Source organism: Schistocerca serialis, chromosome 6 (assembly GCF_023864345.2).
Source record: "Schistocerca serialis cubense isolate TAMUIC-IGC-003099 chromosome 6, iqSchSeri2.2, whole genome shotgun sequence".
NCBI lineage: Eukaryota > Metazoa > Arthropoda > Insecta > Orthoptera > Acrididae > Schistocerca > Schistocerca serialis.
This window is the reverse complement of record NC_064643.1, coordinates 306,128,546-306,153,575: the sequence shown is the minus strand read 5'-3', so window position 1 is coordinate 306,153,575 and position 25,030 is coordinate 306,128,546. Positions and strand designations below refer to the sequence as shown.

Below are 25,030 nucleotides of genomic sequence, written 5' to 3'. Positions count from 1 at the left end.
TGATTCACCGACTCATCATTCCCCAACCCAAACTGTTAAGGATAGAAACTTGAAATTTGGAGAGTATGTTGGTATCGTTTAAGAAGGTATTCTTCGAAATTCATTTCCAAAGGGGGTGAAATAGGGTATGAAAATATGGCGCTGTTAAGGCAATGTTGAAGAAGAAAATTGATATTAGGTTTCTCAGTCAGAAATAAAAAATATGTGCTACTGCATTTCTGGACACTCAACCATTAAGCGAGTAAAATATTGGGTTGAATCTTTTTAAAAATGAGTGATTATTAAAGAACTAGCACAGCATTTTTGAGGCAAAAAATGGTTCAAATGGCGCTGAGCACTATGGGACTTAACTTCTGAGGTCATCAGTCCCCTAGAACTTAGAACTACTTAAACCTAACTAACCTACGGACATCACACACATCCACGCCCAAGGCAGGATTCGAACCTGCGACCGTAGCGGTCGCGCGGTTCTATACTGTAGTGTCTAGAACCGCTCGGCCACTGCAGCCGGCTTTTTGAAGCAACTTCCTTAAAAACTAGTATTTGACATCTTGATTATAAATAAAAAATACATGTTTCAGTGTTTCTGATAATTCAACCCCTGATGAGGTGAAATAGTATTGAAATGTTTTATGAAATATTTCATTATGAATACATTTTTAAAGCTAAATCAACAGAAATCTGAATTTGGCTTCTTGTTAGAAATAAAAAATATGAGGTTTATCGCTTTTGCAAATTCAACCCCTGTGGCAGTCAAATAGGAGATGAAAGCGTTTTTGGAAATATATCATTATGCAAGAAATTTTAGAGCTAAATCTGTTAGAAATAAAATTCCTGTTTTTGGAAATTCAAACCCTAAGGGGTGAAATAGGCCATGAAATGTTTTATGAAAATGCTTCAGTTTGAAAACATTTTTCAAGCTAAATGTTTGAAAATTGGTATTTGTCTTCTTGGTCGGAAATGAAAACAATATTTAAAATTTTTTGAGATCATATTTCATTAGATTAAAAAAAATTTTAATCTAGATCTACAAATATTGGTATTTCACTTCTCAGTTAGATATAAAGAATAAGCGATGGCAGTTAGTATGGAAATATCACTGCAAGAACACAAAAGGCATGATTATCAAAAATCTTGGACTTCAGCTACCAGAACCGCTTTTTGACCAGAAGTGCATTCGAAAAAGACAATACTTTTACGGCCTTAATTAGACTAACAGGGGTAGAAGGTGTTGCAGTTTTTGAACACAATAAAAATTAAATTAATGAAAACCAAAAATAAATCTGTGCAGACTGTACAGTCTATGTGAGCGAAGAAGCGGTCGCTAGGACAGTATTAAATAAATGTAGTAATCTCTTTTGTTGAAGAGTGCCTCCATACTTTAGCAATTCAGTGTTTATGTCATTCATACTAGTAATTTTTCTATTCTTTGCAGAGTTGAGTGCTTCTCTTAATTTATCAATACATTATTCGTCTTCACAACATATTTCAGTTTCATCCTCTCTATACGCTGTGGAGCATGTTTCGTCATACCACAAATTCTTGTAATGTTCTGTCCACTTTGCTTGGCGGGAGTTATTTATTTGAGCAGCTTCTTTTTCTATTTGATTGAGCATTTTCATTGTTTTATAATCTGCGATTTGCTTTCCATGAATATCATTTCTGTTGTGCTCATAAACCTATCTCAAGATTCTTGATGATTCGTTTGTAGATTTGGTGATTGGTTCATTGAGATACTTAAGATAAGCGTCTTGATTTTACTTTATAATTTTATCCAACCCCGATGTCAAATTTTTAATCCTTTCTTCCTTCTAATCCTTTTCTCTTTTCCTAAGGCTTCTTTAGCTGCCTTTTTAACTGCAGTATTTATATTTTTGCCTTCCTTCTTTTTTACCGCTTCTTCTTTTTGCTCTAGTTCTTGGTTAAGTCTCCTCTGGTGCATATCACGTGTACTACGTTGATATAGTAGATACACTTTGTAGGTTTCTTGCTTCACCTTTTCTGTCGACTTTTTTTCTTTCTCCATTTTCAGTATATTTCTATTTCAGGTATCACAAAGAAATAATCAGAACATCTGTAATATCCACTGTTCACTCTTGCGTCTCTTACTTCGCATTTTAATTTTTGATCAGTGATTATGTAGTCAATATCAGGCTTAAATCCTCGAGCTGACGATGTGTTTTTATGGATATCTTCTTTGCAGAATAAGGTATTTACACTCCTGGAAATTGAAATAAGAACACCGTGAATTCGTTGTCCCAGGAAGGGGAAACTTTATTGACACATTCCTGGGGTCAGATACATCACATGATCACACTGACAGAACCACAGGCACATAGACACAGGCAACAGAGCATGCACAATGTCGGCACTAGTACAGTGTATATCCACCTTTCGCAGCAATGCAGGCTGCTATTCTCCCATGGAGACGATCGTAGAGATGCTGGATGTAGTCCTGTGGAACGGCTTGCCATGCCATTTCCACCTGGCGCCTCAGTTGGACCAGCGTTCGTGCTGGACGTGCAGACCGCGTGAGACGACGCTTCATCCAGTCCCAAACATGCTCAATGGGGGACAGATCCGGAGATCTTGCTGGCCAGGGTAGTTGACTTACACCTTCTAGAGCACGTTGGGTGGCAAGGGATACATGCGGACGTGCATTGTCCTGTTGGAACAGCAAGTTCCCTTGCCGGTCTAGGAATGGTAGAACGATGGGTTCGATGACGGTTTGGATGTACCGTGCACTATTCAGTGTCCCCTCGACGATCACCAGTGGTGTACGGCCAGTGTAGGAGATCGCTCCCCACACCATGATGCCGGGTGTTGGCCCTGTGTGCCTCGGTCGTATGCAGTCCTGATTGTGGCGCTCACCTGCACGGCACCAAACACGCATACGACCATCATTGGCACCAAGGCAGAAGCGACTCTCATCGCTGAAGACGACACGTCTCCATTCGTCCCTCCATTCACGCCTGTCGCGACACCACTGGAGCCGGGCTGCACGATGTTGGGGCGTGAGCGGAAGACGGCCTAACGGTGTGCGGGACCGTAGCCCAGCTTCATGGAGACGGTTGCGAATGGTCCTCGCCGATACCCCAGGAGCAACAGTGTCCCTAATTTGCTGGGAAGTGGCGGTGCGGTCCCCTACGGCACTGCGTAGGATCCTACGGTCTTGGCGTGCATCCGTGCGTCGCTGCGGTCCGGTCCCAGGTCGACGGGCACGTGCACCTTCCGCCGACCACTGGCGACAACATCGATGTACTGTGGAGACCTCACGCCCCACGTGTTGAGCAATTCGGCGGTACGTCCACCCGGCCTCCCGCATGCCCACTATACGCCCTCGCTCAAAGTCCGTCAACTGCACATACGGTTCACGTCCACGCTGTCGCGGCATGCTACCAGTGTTAAAGACTGCGATGGAGCTCCGTATGCCACGGCAAACTGGCTGACACTGACGGCGGCGGTGCACAAATGCTGCGCAGCTAGCGTCATTCACGGCCAACACCACGGTTCCTGGTGTGTCCGCTGTGCCGTGCGTGTGATTATTGCTTGTACAGCCCTCTCGCAGTGTCCGGAGCAAGTATGGTGGGTCTGACACACCGGTGTCAATGTGTTCTTTTTTCCATTTCCAGGAGTGTATTTTCTTCAGTTTTTTTACAAGAAACAATATCTCTAAGCAATCTTCCATCGTTATTTATGATGTTTTCACCCATCGTTCCCATAATCACTGAGAAAGATTTATTCCCTACCGTTGCATTTAAATCTCATGTTAATGTTACTAGATGCTTATTGTTACAATTGTCCAAAACTGATTTCATTTTGTCATAGCAACCACAGACTCCTCTTTTTTTCTTCCTTAAGGTGAGTAAACCGCAATGATGGCCAAGTTTTGTCTCTCCTGTTGCTACCTTAATTGTTAGCAATCCATTTAGTAGTAACTTTTCTAATCGCCGAGATCGTTATCGGTATACCTAATCTCGATCCGAGGCTGTTTTGGGTGCTAGTAGTAAGTGGGAAACTTCGGCTGGCCGTCTTGCGAGTGCAGCGCAGGTATAGTTGTACAGAAGGACTGCCATTTTGCGGCTTTCCAACCTATCGTATTTTATTTTAAAGGTTTACTTCCCTAGGGAGGCTGGCTTCAGTACACCTTAGAGCCCTCCCTACCTCTTACTCACCACTGGAGATGAAAAACGGATGTGGAAATGACAGGCCTAGAATAAAAGACCAATAGGCTGGTGTGGGACAAACTTCGTCTGGCTCCTTCCCTTCGACCTGTGCGACTTAGGAGACCCTTCTGGCAGCCAAGCTATCGCCAGAGTAGTCCACAGGATCCAGAACACGCAAACCTCCTCGCCCGCACGAACGGAGCTACGTTAAGGCGGTGTTCCCTGAGTGGATAAGAGTTAGGTGCTTCTAAATATCACGCATTATAAAGGGTGTCCATAAATTATCTTTACAGCCCAAGATCTTAATATCTTCAGGAACATACTAAATATCAACAAACGGCAAGATGACTCACGAAGTTCTGTTTTATATTTCATACACATCAGTTTGTACGCCATTGGTGAAGCGAATAATGTCTAGTTGGAAGTCCATTTTTCTCCACATACGATTCAAAATCTACTCGGTGACATGCTCAGATGCACTGTGAATGCGTACCTTCAAGTCCTGCAGGTCTCTAACCTTGGTTCAGTACACCAGATGCTTTACAAAACCCCACAAGAAGAAGTCTAGTGACGTGAGTTCAAGGAATCGTGGCGGTCATCGAATTGGACCATCTCGTGCAAGCCACCTACCCGGTAACTTTTCATCTAAAATTGAGAGACATTTAGGAACAAGTGGGATGTTGCCCCATCATGCTGAAATATGTCATCAGGTTGGCGGTGTTCCACTTTTGGCATAGTGAAGTCTTGTAACATGTCCAGTTAAACACCACTGTTGACAGCAGACTCGATGAAAAAGAACTGAATCAGTCCATACCAAACACTGACCTTGGGACTGTGTCTTTCCATTTGATGTGTACCATGAAGATGCTGTGAATCCCATATATGAAAGTTATGACGATTCACTTTTCCCGGCACATGACACGTTGCTTCATCAGAAAAACAAATCTTTGCCAAAAGTCACTGTTTGCGTCAATCTTGCCTAGCATATCCACTGCAAATTGTTTGGGCTGAGGTTTGCCCATAGACTTTTATGCCTGAAGTAGCTGTACCTTATAGGGATACAGCCGTAATCTTTTATGTAAGACGTTGTGAACTGTTGATCGTCTCATTGCTCTAGTTCTTGATTAAGTCTCCTGTGGTGCAGATCACGTATGGCATGTTGATTTAGTAGATAAACTTTTGTAGATTTCTTGCTTCATCTCTTCTTCTGTTGCCACTTTTCTTTCTCCATTTCCTGTTCAAATGGCTCTGAGCACTATGGGACTTAACTTCTGAGGTCATCAGTCCCGTAGAACTTAGAACTACTTAAACCTAACTAACCTAAGGACATCACACACATCCACGCCCGAGGCAGGATTCGAACCTGCGACCGTAGCGGTCGCGCGGTTCCAGACTGTAGCGCCTAGAACCGCTCGGCCACCGCGGCCGGCTCCATTTCCTGTACACTTATATTTCAGGTACCACAGAGAAATAGTAAGAACCTATGTAATATCCACTGTACACTCTTATGTCTCTTACTTTGCCTTTACAACTCAACCTATTTTGTAGAACTCCTTGCAGACGCCTACTTGGCCAACTTGGTGTCTGGAACAGATGGAAGACCCGCCCCCTTTTTGTGGAGAACACTATTTCCTTAAACGGAGTATGACAAACCCCAACAGTTTGTTGGAATGGTGGTTGCCTTCCATACCGTGTTCGAAAGTTTCTTTGCACTTGAATATTGGACATCGTGTGTATGAACCAGGCCACGCACTGCGCTTTCTTCTGTGGCGTCCACACAGAATCATGTTTTCACATTCCATTTTGCGTCAAAATTGCATCACCCGGAAGGTAAAAAAAACTTTTTGAGTTATCTTATCAAGCGTTGAAAATCATTTGTTAATATTTGGTCTAGTTTTAAAGTTATTAAAGTCTTAAGTTGTAAAGATAATTTATGGACACCCTATACTTCTGATCAGATTTGCTTCTAAACCCTTTTATGTATAAAGCTATCATCCATCACTCATTCCTTTCCGGACGATTTTGAATTAATTAATTTAACTATTTAAAACCACCTATATTCTGCCATCTGTGTTCTGTTATATTGGGCCTAATCAAAAAATCCGATTGAAAACTGCCTGCTGTAGCCGCTTGTATTGTTTCAAACACAAGGGCATCGAGATGTTCAGAAAATATGTCCGGAAATCAGAGCAATAAACATGGGATCCTGATGCGGTAGCACTGGACACATTACCACCTTAGCTATGTAAGCCTTCATAAAAATGCATGTAGTTCTTGTACATAATTTTCTCTTTCACTCGAAAATAATTGATGTGATACCTTATAAGACGTAGATTCAAAACGCGTAGGCGGCAAGCTTCTATCAAAAGGTTTGGTGAAAAATTCAGTTTTGCTTACAGTGGCCACTTTACCTTACCTTCCCCTACATAAGAACATGTATGTAACAATACACTGCATTACACTTGTATGACCATCCACATGACGTGGATACACACAACATATTAGAAAGAGGAAATAAATACATCAGGTCTCTGGATCAGTCCCACCTCATTGGATCATAATCTGCTAATTGTAAGTATACAGTACAATGGGGTCAAATTATTGGAAAGACAATAAACTGCATGCAGAGAGTCAGTACGTTTGAAAAATTTGATGAAAATCGTTAGATCTAGCAAAGGGAGTCAATTTTGGCAAATTGTACTGCACTTAAGAGGAGTTTTCAAACATCAGCTACTGTGTACAGTTTTCTTTTAAGCTATTGGCTAACAGTGTGTATGGGTATCAAGACAGTGTAAAAGTACGTATGCTGTTTATGAATCTTTCTCTAGTCTCGTGGGCTACACTTTTGTATGCTAGTAACTGCTTCTCTTTATAGAAAACTCTTTTGCTTCGTGCAGTCGTTGGTACAAAGTCTTTGTTGCATCTCATTTCTCTCTCTCTCTCTCTCTCTCTTTTACTTCTGAGACAGAAAAATTCGTCAGCCTCTTCAGGTTTCTCTTGTCAATACACAGCCCTGATTCATGCCCACATGTTACGCAAACCATTACTTCATTTTGTTTTTATTTAGGGTTGTTTTACAGCCATCAGCTTACAAGCGTTCCGTTTCATTAAGCATCCGACTCAGTTTTTGTTCACTCTTTTCACTCTCGATGATTACTGTCATTGGCAAACCGTATCATGATGATTTTCTGTCCGTGATAAATGACTCAAACCGAGACAGTCTTTTATTTTCCTCTCTGTCTTTTCAGTGTAGAGATTAAATATCAATAGTGAAAAAAAGCAACCCTACCTTCTTGTGTCAATCCGTCAGCGCAAAAGCATAATAAATAAATAATATGTCAGGCTCATATTTGTTTGACACTTGTTCTTTATTAAGTTCAATTAGTTTGTGCGAACAAAAATATCATGCAGTTGAATAACGAAGTTAGAAGCTTTTACCACACGTACATACCAGTAAGATATGAACAGTTCAGTCTGTTAAGCTCTATCAAAGTTGTCAAGCATGTGTTGATGCTACCATTTCTTTTATTATGATAAGTATTATATCAAACTGAGTTCATTCAAAAGGTTCCCAACCATACCTGCTTAAAATCAAAGCAGATCGCTTGTTACTTTTTTGACAAGTTCTCGGGATCGTAAGGTAGTTTCTTTTTTTCGTTTGAAAATGTTATGCGCTTCAACGGAGCCACAATAATGCAACAATGTTTGTCTTAAACTATAATATTATTATTTGCTGTCCTGTCGTCCTCACGTGCATACAATATTACATTGATAATTATTAATTTAGATCCATCACAACTGAATAAAACATTGTTTTTCTTGTCATGCACATTTCGCCTTTTTTATTTTCAAGACATCTTCAACGGCCTCTAATGTATACATATTTGTGTTTAAAATATTTTGTTTACACATCCAGAATGCAGGAAAACTCATGCGCCACAAATACACACAACACACATATACAGTGGCAATACCACACAGAAACAAAGTACATCGTATGTCATGACTAGCACACATACACTACTGGCCATTAAAATTGCTACACCGAGAAGAAATGCAGATGATAAACGGGTATTCATTGGACAGTTATATTATACTAGAAATGACATGTGACTACATTTTCACGCAATTTGGGTGAATAGATCATGAGAAATCAGTACCCAGAACAACCACCTTTGGCCGTACTAACGGCCTTGATACGCCTGGGCATAGAGTCAAACAGAGGTTGGATGGCGTGTACAGGTACAGCTGCCCATGCAGCTTCAACACCGTACCACAGTTCATCAAGAGTAATGACTGGCGTATAGTCAGTTGCTCGGCCACCATTGACCAGCCGTTTTCAATTGATGAGAGATCTGGAGAATGTGCTGGCCAGGCCAGCAGTCGAACATTTTCTGTATCCAGAAAGGCCCGTACAGGACCTGTATCATGAGGTCGTGCAGTATCCTGCTGAAATGTAGGGTCTCGCAGGGATCGAATGAAGGGTAGAGCCACGAGTCGTAACACATCTGAAATGTAACGTCCACTGTTCAAAGTGCCGTCATTGCGAACAAGAGGTGACGGAGACGTGTAACCAATGGCACCGCATACCATCAGGCAGGGGGGATACGCCAGTGTGGCGATGACGAATACACGCTTCCAATGTGCGTTCGCCGCAATGTCGCCAAACACAGATGCGACCATCATGATGCTGTAAACAGAACCTGGATTCATCCGAAAAAATGACGTTTTGCCATTCGAGCACCCAGGTTCGTCGTTGAGTACACCTGTTTGTGATGCAGCGTCAAGGGTAACCGCAACCATGGTCTCCGAGCTGATAGTCCATGCTGCTGCAAACGTCGTCGAGCTGTTCGCGCAGATGGTTGTTGTCTTGCAAACGTCCCATCTGTTGACTCAGGGATCGAAACGTGGCTGCACATCAGTTACAGCCATGCGGATAAGATGCCCGTCATCTCGACTGCTAGTGATACGGGGCCGTTGCGATCCAGCACGACGTTCCATAATACCTTCCTGAACCCACCGATTCCATATTCTGCTAACAGTCATTGGATCTCGACCAACGCGAGCAGCAATGTCGCGATACGATAAACCGCAATCGCGATAGGCGACCTTTATCAAAGTCGGAAACGTGATGGTACGCATTTCTCCTCCTTACACGAGGCATCACAACAACGTTTCACCAAGCAACGCCGGTCAACTGCTGTTTGTGTATGAGAAATCGGTTGGAAACTTTCCTCATGTCAGCAGGTTGTAGGTGTCGCCACCGGCGCCAACCTTGTGTGAATGCTCTGAAAAGCTAATAATTTGCATATCACAGCATCTTCTTCCTGTCGGTTAAATTTCGCGTCTGTAGAACGTCATCTTCGTGGTTAGAAATTTTAATGGCCAATAGTGTAAATTAACGCACAGTGTGGTAAACATATTGAAGAAACAGGACCTTCATATGGCATATAAAACTGTGTGAAGTCTCCAGATAGATTTAAACCACCCAACAATCTACATGGACAAATTCTAGGGATTAGGAATATACAAACTTGAATGTTGAAGTTGTGATTCAGTTTGCATAGGTGTCATATGCAGGAATTTTAACACACGGTACAAAGAATGTGTCAGGTATTGGAAATATGGTAACTCGTGCCACATTTGCAGAAACACTATAACCATCGTTCTACAGTTACAGAACGTACAAATGCAGAAACACTATCACAACCAGAAAGCCATAAGAGAACGACGTGTGATAAAGAAACAAACACACATCAGATCAAACTCTCTGCTAAACTTAATAAAAGAAATGTAAAAGTAATTAAAAATCTTTTCATACATACAGACATGTTAAAACAATATATACAGTGATGTTACAACAAGTATACACACACACACACACACACACACACACACACACACACACACACACACAGGGTACACCACTGATATCGCAAACCCACATTCAACAGTTGTGAATAACATTCAACAATTGGCAACACTAACCAAAACGCAACTTTAAGTAAACAAATGTTCGTTTCCTAATACTGTGAAAACTAAATTCATATGGCAGAAAGCAGAAAAAGAAAATCTGTCAAACAGGAAAAAGAACGCATTTAGTCCGGCATCTACTATATTTGTAAGCAGAAATTTATACTATCAGTAAATCATAGATTAGCAGAATATTCCAGAACTGTTTATAACCTCAATATAAAACGGTCAAAATGTAAAACAAAATAGCTTAAAACACAAATATGTATATATTCCAGACCATTGAAAATGCTTTGCAAAAAATAATGGAAAACGTGTGTGACAAGAAAAAATTGTTTATTTATTTATGATAGACGGATCTGAAGCAATAATTATAAACATAATATTTAATTTTTGGCTGGGAGATAATCTGCTGGCTTGCAGCTTATCGCAGTTGTTTAAGTTCTAATTACGGTAAAGACCCAGGGCGTGGCTTGTGTCACGTTATGTGACATTGATCCTCTTCTACGAACGACTCATTCACGATGTGGAGCGACAGCAACTCGCAAGAGAGCCGTACTGCGCGCTCAGCTCTCATTATGCCAGTGACGGAAAATACGCAATGAAACTGGAGGAAGCTACGTACAGTTTTGAAATCATTTCTTTATTTATCCTTGCAAAACAACAAGCGCTGTTTTCTTACGCTCAAAATTTTTCACATGTTTTTATCCACTTATTTTTTCTCCGCTGATTTTTATGTTATGAATTAATATATCAGTACCATTCACAAATTATTTAGACTAGCCGCATAAATGAAGACCAGTGTAGCGAAGAAAACTAACCTAGTTTTTCTGCAGTCTTATGCAACTCTGCTGTCGTCGCTGAAGATTCATTTGTTCCACTGGAACCGCCAATGTCCTCCACCGCCAATCGTGAACATTCTTTAACTGAATATCTTTCGTCCTGTATGGCCCACAATTCCGTCGAAGTATGCATACCCTAATAGGACTAAATCAGGTAAGTTCCTTATTGTATTGTTTAATTCACTCCTTTTTTAACAGTCAGACTGACATCGTCTGGACAGTACCGTACGTACAACAAAGTATTTGTAGCGTATTGAATGGGGTAGTGCAAAGAATTACATATTTTTAAAATACGTTTTCTTGTGGCAGTTGACTCTGACGTTTCATTACTTCCTGCTCTTGTAGGTTTGCCTTTCCTTTTCCGATTTCCTTTTAATTTATTACCGAACTTTTATTACTTTCGAAAGGTACTTACAGTATATTACACATTGTTGGGCTACATCTACATCAGTACTCCACAAGCCTCCTTACAGCAGGTGGCAGAGGGTACTTCTGGAACCACTTCCCTGTTCCATCTGTGAACGGGCCGTAGGCAGAACAACCGCCGATAAACGACCATATGGATTCTAATTTCCGCTGTGGTCATTTAGCGAGACATACGTTGCCAGACCCTTCTCGGATTTCCAACGGTAATTTTCTCTGTGGAGCACAATGCTTCTCCTTTAGCGTCTGCGACTGAAGTTCCTTGAGCATCTGCGTAACCCGAGGAGTAACTAGTCTTGAGAGACTTGGTACAGGTACCTAAATTATGACTGCTTACCCATTTCCAGATCACCGAAATGTCGCCCAGACTTCTTCTCTCATAGCCAGGAGCTGCCCCCCTCCCACCCTTCCCATACATCACCCAGGCACTCTCACAAAGTAGAAAATCAACATGGGCGCTCTCCTTCAACTTGGGTCTAAACCTAAAACAAAGATGAAAGGCATTTCCCAATGACTCTTTATTTTGTGCTACAGTAAACTGAAACACAATCTTAACAAAGTTTTCCCTAATTTTTCAATACTTTATAAACTGGCTATTGCTTAAACAAGTACTGTACACTACTCGAAGCAATTGCGTACTACTTGTACTAGCTTGTAAAAAGAACGTTCAGCCCTTTCAACAGTCACAGTTATTGATTGGTTTTCTGCGAATGGGCTTGCTATGAACTTCGAAAAAACACAGTACATCCAATTTTCTACTGCAACGAGTACAGTTCCTTCAATAAATATAACAGATCAACAGCAGTCAGAAGCCAGGGTAGAGCATCCTAAGTTTTTGGATGTATGTATAGATGAGAATCTTAATTGTAAAATTCATATTTTGGATCTCCTAAAGCGACTAGCTTCAGCAACTTTTGCAATCAGGGTAACTGCTAATTTTAAGCCTACAGAAATAATTAGGCTAACATGCTTCGCATACTTTCACTCTCTGATGTCATAAAAGCACTCCGTCTTCAGGCCACAAATGGTCCACCGGGACCATCCGACTGCCGTGTCATCCTCAGCTGAGGATGCGGATAGGAGGGGCGTGTGGTCAGCACACCTCTCTCCCGGTCGTTATGATGGTTTTCTGACCGGAGCCGCTACTATTCGGTCGAGTTGCTCCTCAAGAGGCTGAGTGCACCCCGTAAAATGGCAACAGCACATTCCGGCGCCGATGGTCACCCATCCAAGTGCCGGCCACACCCGACAACGCTTAGCTTCAGTGATCTGACGGGAACCGCTGTGGCAAGGCCGTTCCCTCTGATGTCATACGGAATAAAATTTTTGGGTAACTCAACACTTAGACCAGAAGTATTAACCGCTCAAAAGAATATGTGGGGCTCATAGTCGCACATCTTGTAGGCACCTGTTTAAAAGGTTAGGAATTCTTACTACAGCTACACAGTACATTTATTCAGTAATGGAATCTGTTCTCAATAACATGGACCATTTTAAAAGCTACAGTGATATTCATGATTACAATCGCAAAAGAAAGAAAGACTTACACTATCCTCTACTTAATCTACCTTTGGCACAGAAAGGGGTAAAATATGCTGCTCTAAAACTTTTCGATAAACTACCAGATGAAATGAACTGTCTGATAGACAGCAGTAATAGTTTCAAAAATAAACTTAAATCATATCTTCTTTACAACTACTTCTATATCATAGATGAATTCTTCAATAGGAATAACTAAATCTACAGGTATAATAAGTGCATTTTGTGCCATTTAAGGGAATGGAGTAGGTAACACAAATTTTAAGCTTTTTTTTTAAAAAAAAAAAAAGAAAACCTTGATTCATGTGAGCATTTGTTATGCACTTGGCACGTTCCACATCATAACGGATTCCGTGGGATTGGTCAATGGAACAAGTAACTAACATCAGGACGCCTAGGTAGCTTGATAACAGTGAGCTAACTTTTACTAATAAACAGCTCTGCTAAGAGATGTACTGCAACCAATGTCGATATTTACGCTTTACTTTACGCTCTTATCAGCGGAACGTGTTATAATGAAACTATGTGCCTCATTTGTAAGGTCTTCTTTGCAAGTAGCAGATATAAACGAAAGTTGTATTCCTCTTTACACGTCTATAATTTCCATGACACTGCCTTATACGTTGTGAATGAAAAAATGTCGCTCCAAATCTAGGTAGTTGTTCCATCAGCTTCTAGTCCTATACCATTCCAAGTGCTTCATTACTGTTTTCATTTATTCTTTAGGGAATTTATACTCAGTGCCCCACTTCACAGCTGTTGAAAACTTCGGTAAGAGATTTTGGTATGATTATTTAATGTAGCTATTTCAGATAGTGCCTTTCCTAACAGGTTCAATGCAGCTATTAAGTCCATTTCATTAACTCTCTTAAACTGCAAGAGTTTAGATGCTAGGGTGACATTTCTTTAAGACGTTGCAAGGGATTACTAAAGGCTTTACTAAAGCGTGGGATTCAGTTGTCTTTTTAGGAATTTCTACAATTATTTCACTACAGTTCTTAATCTCGAAAAATATTAGCGGCAGTTAAATGAAAATTGAACACCCGCCACAACGGGACCATGGAATGGTTCCATTCAAAAGTAATGACCACATGCGTTGAGACATTTGTCCCATAGGGAGACGAGGTGATCAATTCCTTTCTCGTAGAGCGTGGTCGGCCGCTGACAGCTCCGCAACAATACCCACTATTGCACTGCCTCGTGTGACTGAAACCGGCGTCTACGCATATCTTTCTCCAGGTTGCCAATGATGTGAATATCACACGGCGAAAGGTCCACTACACAGAGGATGTTTCAGTGTTTGCCAACCAAATCGTTGGAGCGTAGCCTTCGTCCGATTGGGAGTCTGGGGGCGGGCATTATCGTTACACAGGATGATTCCGTCCGATAACTTTCCTGGGCGTTTTGACTTTGTGGCGTGTCGCAGTTTTTGCAGTGTCTTCATAGCGCTGCGCCCTGACTTGTTTCACGCCTGGCGAACTGGAAGAGCAGAGCTCCCCTGCAGTCGGAGAAGAAGGTCATCATGACCTTACCGGAACTTGTGTCAACAGCTTTTAATTTCTTTGTGGGAGAGATGTGTGATGTTTCCGCTGTTGACTTTGCCGTTTGTCCCCATGCTGTCGGAAAGCTGTTGGATGGAATCATTCCGTACACGATAAGGTCCGAACCCACGCTGCCAATAGGACGAATACCACGCTTCAGCGATTTGTTTGACAAACACTGCAACATCCTCTGTGCAGTGGCCCTTTCGCCGTGTGATTATCACATATTTGGCAGCCTGACCAAAGACATGTATGGATGTCGGTTTCAGTCGGACGAGGAAGCGCAAGAGCGGGTGCGGTTGTGGAACCGTTAGCAGTCGATCGCTTTCTGCGAAAAAGGAGTTGATCGACTCGTCTCGAAATTTAATGTGGTTTAATGCTTTACTCGGCAACATTTTCGGGAGAAGTTGGGGGATTTCGAGTTTTCAGAAGCCCACTACCCTGCCCCCACCTTTATCCTGCCGGTCAGGATTTTTAGTATGTTGTTTGTAGCGCTTCCTCCTACCACGGTACAAAACTTCTCGACTGCACGAATTTTTCCGCTGCTTGACCTCTTATGGCTTTTTGTTGATGGGCTCCATCGAATATTGCCTTTATGTTCCTCGATTCGTTCTTTCACCGTTCTTTTCTTAACTTGTGTGTTCGGTACGGGTCAAGGACGCTCGCCAATCGATAGAAGCAGCTTATTGTAAATGAAATACTTTTCAACACAGCAGGTGTAAGGTATTATTTTTGCGCCAAGGGGGCCCTTGTCCTCATGGGTCCGAGGAAACTGCCTAAGATGCCCCAGCCTACGTACACCCCAACCAGTAACGCTCTCGCGCTGACTAACCAATCCCGCGACGAAGCGCGTCGCTCTACGTTGGATGTACATACACACACACACACACACACACACACACACACACACACACACATACGGCGCAGTGGTTAGAACATTGGACTCGCATTCGGTAGGACGACGGTTCAAACCCGCGTCCGACCATCCTCATTTGGATTTCCTAAATCGTTTCAGGCAAATGCTGGGACGGTTGCTTTGAAAGGGAACAGCCGACTTCCTTCCCCACCCTTCCCTAATCCAATGGGACCGATGACCTCACTGTTTGGTCCCCTCCTCAAAATCAACCAACCACCCTCTCTCTCTCTCTCTCTCTCTTCTGTTAATCCAACATTGTAGGGGTCCCACATTGATGAGCAATACTCAACGATCAGTCGAACCAGGGTTTTATAGGCCACTTTTTCGCACATGAATAACATTTCCTTAACATTCTTTCATTGAATCTCAGCCTGACATCAGCTATAATTGTTTTCTGTGGTAACTGCACTTTAGATAGAGTCAAATCCGGTATCTGCACCAAACATTGGTTCTCCGCACGTCCTATGTTTTGCTCCAGTCTTCTGGCGTTGCAGGTTACCTACAGACAACAGGCTAAATTTACAAATGGCTCTGAGTACTATGGGACTTAACATCTGTGGTCATCAGTCCCCTAGAACTTAGAACTACTTAAACCTAACTTACCTAAGGACATCACACACATCCATGCCCGAGGCAGGATTCGAACCTGCGACCGTAGCAGTCGCGCGGTTCCGGGCTGAACACCTAGAACCGCTCGGCCAGCGCGGCCGGCGCTAAATTTACAGCAACTTGTCGTGACAGAGTAAATAACAGACCAAATAATGTAGTCGATTTAACATTTTCCACGTTACCCACCTCTCTTTGCACTTCTCTAGTTGTCCCAGGGAATATTCACAAAATTAATATGATCGTACATAACGGCGTCTGCCCTCGTTTTAAATATGGAGTATTTCAGATAATGACATAGGTTGCTTTCTTCTTCGTCTTCAACGACAAATGAAACTCATGCGGTAGCCAAGATATTGGTAGTTAAGCGAGTTGCTAATCGAACACGAAACAGACAAAAAGCAACACAAACCGTACGCTGAATGGCGTAACTAAACTAATTAATTTAGTCTTCAAAGAGGAAATGTGCAATATGATGATATTCAATGTTGGAATGATGAATGGTTGGTAATATAATGAAAATCTTCGTGTACATTATGGAGGTGATACTGATAATTGTTCAAATGGTGGCCTCGCGGAAGTACAAGACTCAATGTCGGTGATTGAGGCTGGGTGAAGTAATTAGAGATGGTGAAATATCGGTATTGGTGTAAGCGAGAAGAGGATGAATGTAAAAATGGCGTGAGGGTTGAAAGAAAAAAATTCATGAGTTTGGGATCGCATCACGTATAGGTTTGGACGACGAGGATTTTGCTACGAGCTAATGAAACCAGTACCGAAAGAGGATATTTATTACAATGGCACCATCATGGGTTTACTAAGGACATGGAGATCGGTAATGTGTTTAACTTTTTGTGTTGATGATGGTGCCGAACGGAATTTGAAACCTTTGACGTGTTGCGATTAATGATCTGGATATCTGAAGATTTTCGTTTTTGATGAGCAAAACTAGAGAAATATTTAACAAGCGATCTGTGCATTTCCTCTACAAATTACTACCTAGGTTTCTGCACCATACAAGAGAACACTACAGACCCGGAGCGGCTCGTCGTTTCCGGACCGGGGAAGACTGGGACATCTCCATTTACTTTAATAACCAACTAAGTAATAACATTAAACATGATTTCCAAGATAAGATCTATAATTATCATATTTAGCCGCCGACCTCACATTTCCCGACACATTATCACAACGAACCGTGCTAAAAATGACGCGTTTTGGAGAGTTACTCAATGCGGTGTTTCACGGACTCTTTGCATGCTCAATGTTTTTCGTGTTTTCATTCTGAACTTAAAGTTTTTCGTGTGTGTTCAATCCGCGGTGTTTATGAGGTTGCGTGACGGAATAATGAGGTTCCGTGCAGTCACGGGCCCTGTGCTGTGAGTAGCTGACAGAAGCAGAGCGAACAGCCCCGATATTCATGTAAGTGTTTGCTAAGCTAACATGCCATGATTGTTGGTTTTCGTATTTGTACATGCGAATTACGAAAACATGCAGTTTGAGTTATATACCGCGTTAAAGATCTCTCCGAAACGCATCATTTCTCGTGCGGAAGCAGGCATAGGCAACCTTTGACGACCTGCGGACATGATTCATATACTTAAGCTCGCGGGGCGGTTCGTCACGTAACGTGACAGCAGAGCTCCTAAAGTCAAAACTGTAGCGCCCATGACGGTAATGTTTGTGGGGTAACGCACCGATACGAATGACACCCATTTCCCGGCACGCAACGACAACAAATCGGGCCTCAAGACACGTTTTTTTGAGACAACAATCATTCTATTTTCATCCTGTCTTCAGATACATTTATTGACGCGTTTTGGACATCGTTTCTTTTATTATGATGTTTTACAATAGCTGTTTTAAACACATTTGTTGCAAAACTCTGCAACACCGTTAGCGAAAAAACAATGTTAATGACGCGTAAATAAATGTAAACATCGTAAACAAATGCAAACTCTTGAAGATGGGATGCCAGGCATCATGAAATGTCATTTTGAATTACTTTCAGTCTCAACAGTTACGTCCACAATCAAGGGGAGTCCATGCGATTGTTTGTGTGGGGGGAGGGAGGGCCTAGACGTGGTGGTATGAAGTATTAGACGAATGACGACTTATAAGTAGCCGTAAAAAAGTTCCAGTTCCGACCTAGTTAAAAACCTGTATGATACCGACTTTTACATCATTTTCTTGAAAGATAACGCCTGACTACATAATATTTTTCTTTGCCCTGAGTGCTAGGGGGAAGGGGTTCGGCCCCCACTCCTGACCCGCGTGTGGGCGCCCATGGTTCACAATGAACAAGAATTATTTACTAATGCTAATACGAGAAAGAATAGAAATAGAAAATAGAGCAATGAGACTGGCAGTTCCAGTCCCCATGCAACTAGGAGTAATGTGGCGATTTTTTTTCCACAGGCAGGTCATTAGGACGTTTGAAATTTAGTGTGTTAATATTCACAAACACTATTAGCAAACAGTTTTTAAAAGCATTTGTCCAAAATGACTTATCTCATAGGCAGGGGTTGTTCCTGTAACACTAAATATATGAAACCATAATTTCTTTCTTCATTTTAAAGTTTAAAAGTCTAAATCGCTTGAACTTAGCGTACTTTGGCTGTATTACACAGAAGCTATATTAGAATAATGCAAACAACAGAATGGCAAACATCCGGAAATGCGTCATGGGCGAAATACAATGTGAGCGCCTCTCACTCTCCCCAACGAATTTTTTCTGCAGGCCTGTTTGAAGCCGACCGCGGGCGGAATCCGGACCGGGGGGCGTCGATTGTCTACCTCTGTACTTGAGTGTCAGGAAATATGATGTCCATGACTAAACATACTGCTGTACAGGCACGTTGCTCCACTGAAATTATAATTCACTCTTGATTAGATTTGTACTGTTTTTGTTCTTAATTGATGCTTAGTTTGGGTCTGGGTGCACCAGATTCCTTCACTTACACCTAAAGCACAAGTTCCAAATTTTTTATTAATAAATTGCTGACTGAATTCATATTGTGATGTTTTCAGACTCGCGGTATGCTACGTTTCTTCACAAGAAAATAAAACACACAAGAAGTCAGGCACAATACACTCACAAAAGCCGGCCGAAGTGGCCGAGCGGTTCTAGGAGCTTCAGTCTGGAACCGCGCGACCGCTACTGTCGCAGGTTCGAATCCAGCCTCGGGCATGGATGTGTGTGATGTCCTTAGGTTAGTTAGGATTAAGTAGTTCTAAGTTCTAGGGGACTGATGACCTCAGATGTTAAGTTCCATAGTGCTCAGAGCCATTTGAACCATTTTGAACATTCACAAAAACATATTCGCTAATAACGCTCTTTATCCCGCAAACGCCGTCAGCAAGCACGAATATTTGTAGAAACTAAAAGTAACAGGACATGTTTCGCGCGCTTATTTGTTCTAATCATGCGTGAAACCCTCGTTACGTGGTGCCACTTATGTTAGCGCATTTACAAACTTAGCATGCCTTTCCTGTAGCGGATAGAAGAGCCAATGTTAGAAATAAAAAAAAAATCTAATGTAGTATTGTCAAAATATCAATATTAAACGTCGATTAATGACACATCAATGCATAAGCATCATTCCATGTCAACTCACTAGGCTTCAAAGCCCGACCCTCACGGGTTTCGATGAAACTTTCTCTGAAAATTCGCCCATGTACCCAATGAACACTGGTGAATTTTGTCAGTCGAACAATACTGGACGAGCTATAGTCACTTGTCTGACTCCATGCGCGACTTTGCGCAGAGCGAGCGTGAATTTGTAGCGACTTTGAGCTGTTATATCTCGGGCAATATTTTGTTGGAAGAAATGAAATTTGACCATCTTGTACAATTGTATGCGTTCTCTTATAAATAATAATGAAAAGAATTTTACGAGCTATATTCAACCAGAAAATTTTAGACGAAACCTTGAGATGTTTGCTGTCTGCTTACAAGTCCGTTTGCTAAGGTCCGCGTCTCCGATTCTCAAATCTGTAGGAGTATCTCGCATAGGGGCCAAGCGAAAAAAAATTTTGATTTTGATTTTCAACTTTTCAACATTGCAACATTATTGAGATATCAACGGAACAATGCTTTTATTGTCAGACAGGTATCACTATAAGGTTTTGGAACTTAAATTAAGAAATAAAATTACAGACTTTGGAACATGGATGGAGAACACCACTGCACAGCTATCGGATGTGACCCTTATGGGAATAGGGTTGCCGGTTCTTGTAGCGGTAGTGCCAACGTCACCATACGCCATTGCAATTTAATGAGGTATTACATGTCACTTTTAAAAATACAAACCACGAACCACATGTAATGAAACATGGACAACAGGTTGCTGTAATGTAGTCTGTTGCCATCGTCCTTTCCCTCAATTCCATCAATTTCGGGTATTGTTAGCACACACTAGAAAATCGAACGTGATCTTCTGATTGTTTGAAAATATGCCCTTTCCAACTGCGATTAGTTTGAAGTCAGTTATGGGTAACAAATTTTGTAAAAGCAATTGAATGTGATATATTTTTGTAATTTTTTCGAAAGAGGCAGAGTCTGAACAGATTTCGTAGAAATTAAGAAAGCAGTACGTTAATGATATTTTGTATTTAAAACCCACCTGTTGCTAAGTTGTGGTTTACCAAGTTTCATGTTCATCATGCCTTTAATCAACCAACCACTATTGAGGGGAGTGGGGCTTATTACACTTTGCTTCGAATGAGAGTTGTTTATGAAGCTTTAATAGAAAACAGCATTTGTAAAAGAAGTGACAAAATGGTCTACTTTCACCTTTTCACAAAAATCGTCATTTTTATTGAAAAATAGTAGGTGACTGAATTTTGTATTCCACATCCTTTTGCTACCGAGTTATTTCACATTTGCATGTTCAGCAAGCGGTTACTTTAAGAGATATAAGAACTCGTAATTTACATATTTTTCGTTCTGCGATTTTCGCGCCCAACTTTGAATCAAATTATCTAGCATTGTTAGCCCGGGATGGATGATCAAATACATTTTAACGGCTAAAATCATGGTCTTTCTAATGAGTCCCGTTTGCAAAGTTTTATAGAACACAGCTTTTTTTTTTTTTTTTTTTTTTTTTTTGCAAAATCAGCTCGACAGTACCCGCAAATATGCAAGTATGATCATTTTACAAAAATCCAAGTTTTGCACTCCATTTATTAAATATTGGAAATGTATTCAGTATTCATTATTCAGCATTGGGAATGAAACTTTGTATCTGTTTACTTTTTCACGCCCATATGCATTTAATTTTTGGATGAATTCGTCCAAAATTTTGTGGTTGAAAATGGCTTGTAAATTTCTTTTCATTATTATTATTAAGATATTGCATAAAGTAGTACAAGATAGCCCAATTTCAAAAAATATTGCCCCAGATATAACAACTAAAATTCGCCAGGAATTCACGCTAGCTCCGCGCGAAGTCGCGTATGGAGTCAAAGTGACTGTATCTCGGCCAGTATTGTTTCATTGGGAACATGGGCGGACGTTCACATAATATTCCGTCGAAATCCGTGATGGTCGAGCAGTAAAATATTCTGAAATCAGACGATTTGACGTGGAATGACCGATGATATATACAGAGACAAGGATTCGATAGTGCAGTTCAGGCAATCCGTTGTTTCCCTCTCGTTGTAAGCAACAAAACGTGAAAATTGATGGTAGGCTGAACGAATCGTTGTTTCGGGAGGCCCGTAAATGCTGCACTCGGCAGAAGCCACGGCCCCAAACCTCTGCTATACGTAGAGCCAACCAGCATTTCAAGATGCAGGCTATGACTACATCTACAAGTTAGCTAGCTGCTACACACTCGACAAAAATCACTCGATGTCCACTGTTCCAAAATAGTTATTTGTTGTTATTAAATTCATCTGTGGACTGTTCAAAATGCGTCCTGATAATTTAAATTCTGTAATTCATTATTAAGAAATATTTTTTAATATGTATTTTTGAGGCGGCTTCACTTCAGGACTTTTGACTATGAGCTGTACCTGCTCCAGACAAATCATTTTTATCAATCGTTTCTTGCAGAGAGATTAATAATGCCGGAAAATATCCTCCTGCTCTCTACATATCCTAGTTTTTGCAGAATACTGAAGTAACTAGACAAGAAGAATGAGCTCTTATATGATGATTCAAAAGATGGAATAGACACCGTCATTCCTCATTCTAGTTTATATTAAACAATATATTACTAATAATAATAACTTATAATTACTACAGCCGTACTGCGGGAGACGTCATTTTTTAATCGCGCATCCGGGGCCACCATTTACGACACGCAGCTGACAAAGGCCTCTTGAGGGAGCTGTGTGGCCGTGTGGGGTTAGCCGCCCACGCGCAATAGCAACGCCAATGCCATCTGGCGGCTGGCGTAGTACTGCCGCCGGCAGAGGCGGTGGAGAAGCAGAAGGCTTCGGATGGACGCTCGCAGTAATGGCCTGGGCCCGATGGAGCCTGTCTACGCCGCCGTCGATAGGGACCCAACCGCCACAGATCGGTGAGTCAGAGAACATTTTCCGCACTACACAGTGCTTTCAAACTGTAAAAAAGAAATTGCTCCAGTAAGCTAAATTCATATGACGAGTAGATATCTTATAAATTTACAAACAAAAGTTATGTTTAGGTAAATTGATGTAGGAGTCAGGCTTGTTATTCTACAACGGGAAACACGGATAGATTTCGCATATGCACATTACAGTGCCTTAGATGTGAGTGGAATAAACTGAATATAACGATTTTGTTAACTAAGCGCAGTTACCTTCCACTACTTGCGAATTCCCATGCTTTATTTTATTGTTTATGCAGTGTTTCAACGTTAAACTGTTGAGTTACGTGCTTCACCAGATCCCTATTTTTCAGCCAAACCTGTTAATATGTTCCTTAAATATCGCTATTATATATCACGTGTGCTAGATAAAAATACCGATCACGTTCTGTAATAATAGTTCTAATTGGTTAGTAACAGCAACTTATCGCAATAATCGCGTTTTATGACCGATTTTAGAAGATAATCTGTTGTCGTCGGACGGAAAGGTACTTCTCATGGGCTGTTGCTTACCCTGTCACAAGGGATATGTTTGAAATGAATTAAATGCACTAAAATGAAAAGAGCTTACCCTATCACATCCGGTATGGATGAAATGAATTAAATGCACTGAAATGAATAGAATGAATCAGTGGGGGATGAAATGAATGAAGATGCAATGACATGAAATGGTGCCGGTGTAAACCATTCAGATGTGCTGAATTTGTAGTGCAATGAATACATTGTGACACTCTTTCACATACAGCGAGACTCGCGTAAAGTATAACACCTTTTCACTTTGTGAACGGTTCATGGTATCAAAAAGAGATCTTTCGCAAATATCACAGGGGGGGACACAATTTTGTTGCTTGTTTAATCCACTAAACCCTCGTATGGGCTGATATACTGATGGGCGTACTTTTTTTTAAGCCGAAAGATGTAGTTTTGAAGGCCATTCAAAAACTCTTGTACAGACAAGTACATTTAACATTGATGTTAAAAATTTTAGCTAAAATATTATAGAAATACGTTAAAACTGAAAGTCAGAGTGTCCGGAATTCGCTGTTGTGGTGTATCCACCGCCAAGTGGGATTATCGTGTCAGCCTCAGTCGCTGCATCAAGCCTTTGGACTTTTTCTTGTTTCCACAGACATTTCAACATGAGTACATACACAAAGCGGTCCGTGCACGACAGCGCACAGCACCAGTATGTTGCAAAACGCCGCGTGCGAAAATACGGAGGAATCAAGTGTTTTGCATAGCCCCTGGCTTAGCGATCAGAACAACGGGCACATAGTAGCTATCCTACAGTATAGAGTCAAAATTTAAACATTAACATTCCTCAAGCCCAGCGAAATTGAGTAAATCCGTTGGTTCTTTTGCATGAGGTGGATAGACCTTAGGCGGCTTCTAAAAGCACCATTGGTTCACGGGAGGTTCCTGAGAAAATCCCGAAAAACCATGATTTCTGTGTACCAAAAATACCAGTTATGTGGACAGCCACTTCTATAATTGCTACTATTCACGGCAGATTGTCAAAATTCTTTCCGTATGTTCTTAAGATGGCCAACGGCCTTGCCGCAGAGGTAACACCAGTTCCCGTCACATCACCGAAGTTAAGCGCTGTCGCGCTGGGCTAGCACTTGGATGGGTGACCATCCGGTCTGCCGAGCGCTGTTGACAAGCGGGGTGCACTCAGCCCTTGTGAAGCAAACCGAGGAGCTACTTGATTGAGAAGTAGCGGCTCCGGTCTCGGAAACTGACATACGGCCGGAAGAGCGGTTTGTTGACCACATGCCTCTCCATATGAACATCCGCTGACGCCTCTGGACTGAGGATAACACGGCGACCTGTTGGTACCGTTGGGCCTTCATGGGCTGTTCGGGGGGGGGGGGGGGGGAGTTTAGTTTTAGTTTTTTATGTTCTTAAGATGGTATTCTCCGGGAACCTTAAAACTGTTTTCAGTATCTCTGTTCGTTACCGAGATCCGGCGGTTCAAAGTCACTATACTTAAGCACATAAAATACACTGGTGTCCAAAATTAAAGCAAGAAAAGGAAATTTTGAAAGGTTGTGTTTTTTTTCACAAAACAGTATAAACAGATGACAGTAAAGTAGAAACAATGTAAAGAATACACAACGTAAATATTTGCAATATGCATAACGGCAGACAAAAATATCCTTCGTTTTCTCCAACTGAACGGATTTGCACACGTATTCCGACAACTGGTTAATGTGCTCAATATGGGGTGTGACCACCTCCGGCAGCAATACAGGCCTGACAACGACGGGGCATGCTGTGAATATCATCAATCTCATGGTGAGGCAATTACGCCTATTCTTCCTGGAGAGGTGCTCGCAAGTCTTGGAGAGTGGCAGGTGGATGCTGAAGTGATGCAGTCCGCCTTCTAGTGTAGACCAGACATTCTCTATGGGATTCAAATCGAGAAAGCGAGCAGGCCACGCCATAC

The 25,030-nt window shown here is 41.7% G+C and overlaps 1 protein-coding gene across 2 annotated transcripts in view; it reads left to right on the top strand.

Moving 5' to 3' along the window:
- Positions 1 to 22,439: 22,439 nt before the first annotated feature.
- Positions 22,440 to 25,030, top strand: part of LOC126483939 (pickpocket protein 28-like) — a 286,412-nt gene continuing 283,821 nt past the window's right edge. For both annotated transcript variants that reach the window (XM_050107225.1, XM_050107224.1), the window contains exon 1: positions 22,440 to 22,533. In XM_050107225.1, coding sequence (XP_049963182.1) covers positions 22,454 to 22,533 — 80 coding nt within the window. In that variant the 5' untranslated portion in view covers positions 22,440 to 22,453. The remainder of the gene's footprint in view (positions 22,534 to 25,030) is intronic.